Here is an 8,494-nt window from a genome sequence, read left to right on the forward strand (position 1 = left end):
AATGTATTGGAGTTGAGATTTGGAAAATAATTGAAGTGCTTCTTACAGGTTTTCTGAAGAACTGTTTTATCCAAAACACAGATGGCATTCTGCCAAAATTTTTACAGAAATTTCAAATAATTCAAATGAGTTAGTTGTTTCACTTCAGTTCACCAAAGTTTTTAACACCTGTAAATAGTGCTCACCACTGTAAAAGAAGTAAGAAAAGTTTTTAAAATCCCTTGTAGTATATTTAATGGGTTATCAGTAGACGGAGTTGGTAATTCATTAGGTATACTACGAGATCATGTTATGCCTTACAAAGGGGTAGGGTGTGACACACAACACAGGTATGATCCCTTTTCTAATACTTATAATCCAGGATGGCGAGATCATCCCAATTTGAGTTATGGGAATCAACCGGTGCAAAACCGATACTATCAGCAGAGACCACAAATGAATCAACCACCTCCACCTCTGCCTCCCTCAAATCAATCTATGTCACTTGATGAAATTGTTAAGGCTTTGGCTAACAATACACAACAGTTTCAACAGGAGACCAGAAATAGCATTCAGAACATAGAGAGGCAAATTGGTCAACTTATTGTTGGTGCATTGATGAATGTTAGATGACCCACTAACTCCCCCTATGTTATGTTTATGTAACGTTACGTATGTTATGGATCTATAAGTAAATCTTATAGGGACTCTTTAAGTTGCCCTTCAAGGGAGATCTGTAAGTTGCCCCTGGGTACACAACACAAGTCATGTTTAAAAGGAAAGTTTGGAAAGTTAATCGTGATAATGTTCATCCTACGTGAAATGTTTGTGGTGTGAAAACCCATGCGGACGATACATTGCATATGTATGAATGAATGATATAATTAATGTTGATTAGTTTACTTACTGAGCTTGTGTAAACTTACCCCATTCACCTAACCCTTAGGTGCAGGATTGCATGACTAGAATAGTGCTTTAAAGAGAAAACATTAGGGGTAGCTTTAACCTGTTCCTTTATGTATGGCGTATGGGTAGATAGACATGTAATTTATGAATGGCTAGTACTGTACTAGTGATTAAAAGAAATATGTAATAATTGTTTAAGTATGATGATGTATTTACTGTGTTAACACTTTTGAGGGTACGCATGTTTAACCATTATACTTTGAATCTTATGTATGTTAAGGTTCAAATTATAAACTATTATTATGTTATAAATGTTTATGTGTGGATGAAAAGACTAAGGTGTAATAGTTTGAAATATGTTTAAATGGTGAGATGTAAAATTGCATGTAAGTTCCTTAGGTTTTAGGCTTGTTACGGGTTCTAGCGGCCTTAAGTTGACCCAATCCCTAGTGCCAGTAATGGCCCCTGGTTTGGATCATTACAAATAGTACTTTAAATATGTAATAGTAAAATATTTAAATCAATTTATAACATAAAATTTCATAATCTTTAATTCAAGTAACATAAAATTTCATGATCTTTAATTTAAGTAACATAAAATTTCTTATGACCTTCATCAACCGGTTTTCAGATCAATTTATGAATATATAATTCTTTTAGTTTAATAAATAATATGTCCATATAAATAAAAACCGCTAACTGAACGTTAAAGAAAGTTTTATGTTATCTAAATTAAAGGTTAGGAAATTATATATTATAAATCTATCATATCTATAAAGGAAGCCAAGCTTTTTCTTGAAGTTGTGATGTAGCATTTTAAGGAGAGTTTGACTTGCAATTATTCAATATTATGTTTTTTTTTTCTTTAATGTTACTATACTAATGTTTTATTTTTTCTTTAATCATGTAAGTTATATTTAATATTAATGCATATTGTAATCTATATAATTAATTAATAAAAAAAGATAATTGTTCTTGTTATAATACTAATTGTCAATCAATTATCATAATTATTATTAGGCCAATTAGATGAAAAATGCTAAACATTTACATTAATTCACAATTATCTCCAAAACTTGCAAATTTGTATAAAATAGTCCAACCGTTGACATCAACCACAAGTCTATCCAACTCTCAAATTAATTTTAAACGAATGCCACCTATGACTGACAGTGTCATTTATCTCCATTTCTTAAAAAAAAAAAAAAAAAGTCCACATAAAGTAAAATGAGACCAAGATTTAATCGGTTTGATTTAATCGTCTTTGGGCAGTTGGAAGAACGAATTTCAGTAAACACAAACAACAACATCCATCCTCATTCCTCAATGCTCATTCCTCAATTCACAAAATGAAAACTTTCAAAAAAGATTTACAAATTGAAATCAACAATAACATAAACCACATTGAAATCAACATCATAAATTCTAACTCGCAAATAAATTGAAGAGTTAAACCCAATTACAAAGCTTTGGAAAAAAAAAAAACCCCCAAATACCCAATTACAAACAAATTGCCATAATGAATCGAGAGAGGAAAGGATCCAGGTATGCGAAAGAGGAACAGAATCGATTACCATGGTTTGCGAATAAGGACCGAGGAATGGTGAGGACATGCAATAGCCAAGGACTCCATTGAGAGGAACAGAATTTGTTTGTTGCCAGCGAGCTATAGTGCTGCATTGAAGAATAAGTTGTGAAAGAAGAAGATGATGATGATAGAGGGGAAGAACTAAGAAGATTGATTGAGCAACTTTAAGGAGTTACGTAAGGGTAACTCTTAATTAAGTACTACTAATAACAAAAATAAATGCAAAATGAGAAGATTAAACATGGTTTGGTTGAGATTCTGCAAAGTTTGAGCCTTTGGGAGGGGCACCAAAAAGAAACGAATGAAAAAGAAAAAAGAAGCAGATGAAGAAGGGGAGGGGGAGCAGGTTAGTGGCGTGATGGGCAGAGAGCAAAGAGGTGTTTGGGTTTTGATTTAACCCATGGTTTGATTTAACTTGCGTGGACTTTAAAAAAAAAAAAAAGAAGATAAATGCCACATGTCAATCTAGGTGGTATTTGGTAAAAAAAAAAAAATTAATTTTAAGGTTGATAAAATTGTGGTTAATATAAAAGGTTCAATTATTTTACACAAAATTAAAAATTTTATATATAATTATAAATTAAGGTAAATGTTTGATATTTCCCTTCCTCCTCCTCCTCTTATTATTATTATTATTATTATTATTATTATTATTTAAAATAAAAAAATTTTAATGTTATTATATTAATATTTTATTTTTTTTGTAATTATGTAAATTATATTTAAAAATTAATACATATTATAATTTATATAATTAATTAATAAAAATAATTATTTTTGTTATAATATTGATTGTAACTTAATTATCATTAATTATTATTGTTATTATTATTTAGAAGAAAAATATTTTTATTTAATACTATAATTTAATTAATTTTTTTTCAATAATAATCATCACTTTTGGAAAAAATTTCTCCAGCTTTAAGTTAGATTTAATTGTAGCCAACTAATTAATTTGTGGCCTAATTAATGAAAATTATTTTATTTAATTCTCTTCACACATAAATTAGTCAAAAGAAATTATTTTCTTTGATGTTATTGTATTAAAATTTATTTTTTTCTTAAATCATTTAAGTTATATTTATTGTTTCCTTTATCTTAAATTTACCTTCTTAATATTAATACATATTATAACTTATGTAATTAATTAATAAAAGAAAGTCATTATTTTTTATTATAATATTGATTGTCATTTAATTGTTATAATTATTGTTATCATTTAAAATAAAAAATAATATAGCTAAAATTTATAAAATATGTGATTATATTTATTCAATTAAATTTGAATATTTTGAAGATTAGTTATCTACTGGTCATTATGGTGATACTTTATATTTTTTTACTTTTTTATCATTTATTTATTTTTGTTAGTGATGAAAATGATATAATTTAATTGTATATGTTAATTAATTTATTTTTTACAGAAAATAAATTGCAAAAAGTGATTAAAAGAATAAAATTTTATTAAAAATCTAAATTATATATATAAATATTAAAAATAAAATATTAAAGTAAGAGTAAAATAAATGTTATAAATTTTAATAATTAAATTATATAAAAAATTAAAAGTAATTTTAATAAATATAAAATATTAAAATTTAAATTAAATAAATAAAAAATTTAATTTCAAAATTTATGCATAGGACAAACATTGGGCTAGTTAAACATAGGGATGCAAGAAAAGTAAAGTCTTTTAAAAGGATGTTATCACTGAAGATTCTTATGAAATTATCATCATCATCATCACATTCTATTTAGGTATATCCGTCATAAAAAACACTGAAATCTTCCATTTCTTCAAGATTATCCGTTTTAACCACTGTTACTTCAATTCTCCCCTGCCCCAGCCAACCGACATCTATAAATACCTCCCTGCTCCTCTCTTACCCTCTCGCTTGCACCCATCACCCAAATCTTCTTTTTTATTTTTTTTTATCATTCCAGTCAATCTTTGCCTGTTTCTTGATTTCTTGGTTTTCGTTTCTTCATTTCCTGGTTGGTTTCTTGATTTTCTGATTGGTTTGCTGATGAGGAAGAGGGAGCGAGAGAACCCATGTGGTGTTTGCGGCCACTATCACAAGTACGAGCAAGGGGAGATTTGTGGGATTTGCGGCCACCGGATGCCCGTATCTGCTGAGAAATCTCCGCTGCGTGTTAGCGCTTTCCCTTCTGAGATCCTGCCGGAGTTCCTCTATTTGGGAAGTTACGATAACGCCACTCGCTCTGAGCTCCTCAAAACCCAGGGGATTTCTCGTGTTCTCAATGTATACTGCTTCTAAATTTCTTATGATCGGTGTGATTGTGATTTTATTCATTGAAAGTTCTAATCTTTTTTTATGTTGCTATTGACTACTCTGCTTAATTGTGGCCTTGTTCATTAGTGGGTTCTTTGTTATGCGTTTTATTCATCTTTAGATAGTTAAATTGTTTGGTATTATAATTCTAGTGAAACGAAAACTGGGGAAGAATAGGTTGAAAAAGTGATGTTTTCTTTGGATTGGATCAGTTAGCTTTTAGAGGAAGTAATCATGCTATTCTAGATTTTCCTTTTTTTTTTTGGGTTGAAGGAAACTAGTATTCTACAGCTATGAGGATGTGCATGCAGAATGGTATTGGAAGTTTAAAAAAAAAAATTCACGAGAGAATGGTATAAAGGAAGTTAAAGGTCGCATCTATTGACTATGCAAGACAAGGCAATCGAATTCTAGCATCTATGGATCTGTGATTTGTTCAGTATCATCCATGGTTGTTTGGATTCTGCTGATCTTTTCATTCAATGAGATTTTGGCTATGTGGTTGACTATGGTTTTTGATATTGTCATACTTGTCCTTTTTCTTTTAAGATTGTTTTTATGGTGGATTCAATTGGATTTTTGGCTTCCACCGGCAAGAAAAAAGCACTAAAGCCTTTGCTTTAATTTATCTGTTATAGACAAAAAGTTTGTTTTATAAAAAGGTTTGGTCATGTCCAATGCATAGAATTAACTGCTCCACTATAAAAATGTGATAAATTAGTGGTGGAATAAGTGAAGTAGTATCAAAAAATTTATAATTTTTGAATATTGATGCAGAATCGGTGTCAAATAGAGTTGGATAGCCAAAAAAATATTCATGTAGCCAATGTTGGTGTAGATGTTGTAGGAATTGTTGTTGTTATGAAAAGGGTGATGCATATGGAGAGAACAATTAGTAGTGAACTGATTTAGTATGTAAATTACGGTATAAGTTTAGGGATCAAAATCAAACCAGCCAATTCTTTACTTTAGTTTTACTTATAAGAACAATCATTGATTTCTTGGCACTAGATCGAAGGAAGTAAATATTAGTGAAGGAACATTTTGGGAGAAAAAAGGGAAAGAACAAATGTGATATTAGATTTATTTTGCCCCTTTGGTTCTTTTGCAATCTTAATTATGTTGTATTTCCTTCATTCAATCTGTCTCTCTGAAATTCTTTTATGAAAATTATATTTTTATGGCTTATCAATTTCATGATTGCCTTTTGCTGATGTGAAACAGTAATTCGTTTAGTCTGGAATAACAAGAGGTATGGCACATTCATTGTCAGTTGTTTTGTCTGTATGTAGACAGTTCCGGATTGTCAAAATATGTACAAGAATTCTTTCACCTATCATTCCCTGCAAGATGACAAAATTTTACAATTTGAAGATGCAAATCAATTTTTAGGTGAGTTTTCTATTGTGAATTTTTTTTACGCACACACCCAAAAAAAAAAAAAAAGAATCCTCAAAGAAAAAAAAAGGCATTTTTCGACAAATTCCACTTATCAGAGTGATCAGAAAATTATGCACTCACAAATATTTCTCGTCTTGTTTATTGTTTGAAAATTGATATTTGAAATGTACTCAAAATACTAGGGAAAAAAAAAAATCTTTCAATTGATTTTTGGTATTGCTACCAAATAATACAAAATAAAGTCATTTTCTTGGAAATGTTTTCCTCAAAATATATTTCCACATATGTTCATGACATAAATGGAGCCATAATTTGTATTATGAACTCATCAGAAAATATACCAATGTGTATTCAATAAAATGGTAGCCATCCACGTGAATTAAAAATATTATGTCTTATTTGAAGAGATTTATGCTAAAATAAGGGTGTCCCTAGTGTATGAGACTTCCTGATTTGCAAAGATCATTTATCATATGCAGCTCTCCCCTTGTGTTTTTGCTTTTCCCCCTCCCTTTTGTAGAAAAACTATACCCACACTTTGAATCCATAACCTCTTGGTCACAGAAAGAGCAACTTACCATTGTGCCAAGGCTTGTTCTCAAAATCTGCATAGTAATAGTTGTTTGAATAATTTTCTCATAATCAATAGTCCTTCCATGATAATCATTAACAAGTTTGGTTCAGTTGATAAATTGTTCAGTTTAAGTGGCACTTTTTTATCTATTATTACTGCCAACTTTTACTTTCTCATGGAGCTTTGAGGCTAACATTATGCTTTGCATTTTGCAGAGCAATGTGAAAAGGATAAGGCCCGTGTTCTTGTGCACTGCATGTTAGGAAAAAATAGGTAGAATGTGGTCTCCCTGCCTCTTTTGTTTCAAGGACCAAAAATATGCATAGATGGGGCCCCTGTGAGATATGATCTCAAATTATTTTGTATGTTGTATGGCAATCTACTACTCCTGACATATAGTCTGGGAAATGATTGAAGCATTTTTAGTTTGTTGCTTGGTAGAATGATAACCATGTTCTTTTTGACAGGTCTCCAGCTATTGTGATAGCTTACTTGATGAAGTCGAAAGGATGGAGGCTTGCACAAAGTTACCAGTGGGTGAAAGAGCGGAGATCATCTGTGGACTTAACTAAGGGTATGTTCATCATGATGCTAATCTGCTTGTATGTTGTAGGAGAAATCATTGATATGGTCAATGCTCAATATAGTTTAGCTTATTTATGATTTCAATATCTTTGAAGTTACATTATGCATAGTAGTTGCAGAATTTTTGTACCACATTTAGGTGTGTAGTGTTTTTGGAAGTTTCAGAAGTACTAAACTGCATTTTTTTTTTTCGGATATTGTACCCATGTTATCATGTGTGGCACTTGTTTCTCATATATTGGCTCATGTTTTTAGGTGTAGATTTTTTTCCTGCAGACACATAGACCATGTCTAACTTTCATTTCTTCTTCTTTTTTTCCTGGAATCCAGCTGTGTACCAGCAGTTGCAGGAATACGAGCAAAAAATGTTTGGGCCTTCTGATGGCAACAAGCCCGCATTGCCAATTTTCCCTATTAACTTTGGGTTTACAAAGGTTACTGATCCAGTTCTTGTTCCTGCTTTCAACAGCATCAACCCTACCTACATTTTTATGCAACCTTTGGACGTTCCTCCAGATGAATTCCAGTTTGGAGCTGGCCATGATCAAGACAATGCTTCTGCGAGCTGCATCATTGCCAATCCACAGAACCCAAATGGTGGAGACATTCCAATGGATTCAGGAAATTCTAGCATTCACCCGACGAGATGAAAGAGTTTACCAGTCTCGAGAAGTTTCAAACTGCATAATGACTCGCTTTCTTTGCAATATGGCTTGTGGGACACTTTGTTTTGCCTCATCATATACAGGAGTGTTAATCTAATTCAAAATAGAGCTTTCATCATCTAATATACTCGCGGTGCTGAAATTGTATACTATTTGCTGCTGCTTGCAAGAGCTTACCAGGCATGTCATGGTGACTTTTTCATTATTGAAAAGAATTGCAATGATGTTACCAAAAATACAACTCAACTCAACTCAATGAAACCTTTATCCTAAAAATTTGGGGTCGGCTATATGGATTCGCTTTCTCCACTCTAAACGATTTTGGGTTAAATCCTCAGAAATATGTAATATTTTTAGGTTATGTTATACCACTCTCCTCCAAGTCAATTTAGGTTTATTTATTTTTTTTTTCTTTCTATCCTTTAACCTAATGTGTTTTACTTGTCTAACCGGAGTCTTCGTATGTCTACGCTTCACATGACTAAACCATCTCAATCTTTCT

General features: G+C 31.1%; 1 protein-coding gene across 1 annotated transcript; it reads left to right on the plus strand.

Moving 5' to 3' along the window:
• The first annotated feature begins 4,159 nt into the window (after positions 1–4,159).
• Positions 4,160–8,175, plus strand: LOC110652076 (protein-tyrosine-phosphatase IBR5). The gene is made up of 5 exons (XM_021807576.2): positions 4,160–4,737; positions 6,060–6,159; positions 6,958–7,015; positions 7,210–7,316; positions 7,658–8,175. The coding sequence occupies exons 1-5, from the start codon at positions 4,501–4,503 to the stop codon at positions 7,975–7,977; spliced, it is 822 nt and encodes a 273-aa protein (XP_021663268.2). The 5' UTR covers positions 4,160–4,500; the 3' UTR covers positions 7,978–8,175.
• The last annotated feature ends 319 nt before the right edge of the window (positions 8,176–8,494 follow it).

This window comes from Hevea brasiliensis, chromosome 10, assembly GCF_030052815.1.
Source record: "Hevea brasiliensis isolate MT/VB/25A 57/8 chromosome 10, ASM3005281v1, whole genome shotgun sequence".
NCBI lineage: Eukaryota > Viridiplantae > Streptophyta > Magnoliopsida > Malpighiales > Euphorbiaceae > Hevea > Hevea brasiliensis.

Bases quoted from the DNA above. Each gene is read 5' to 3' on its own strand.
- LOC110652076 (XM_021807576.2), top strand. From the start codon at position 4,501: ATGAGGAAGAGGGAGCGAGAGAACCCATGTGGTGTTTGCGGCCACTAT. The intron at 4,738-6,059 runs GTATACTGCTTC...GTCTGTATGTAG, and splicing joins GGATTTCTCGTGTTCTCAAT to ACAGTTCCGGATTGTCAAAA. The intron at 7,317-7,657 runs GTATGTTCATCA...CCTGGAATCCAG, and splicing joins ATCTGTGGACTTAACTAAGG to CTGTGTACCAGCAGTTGCAG.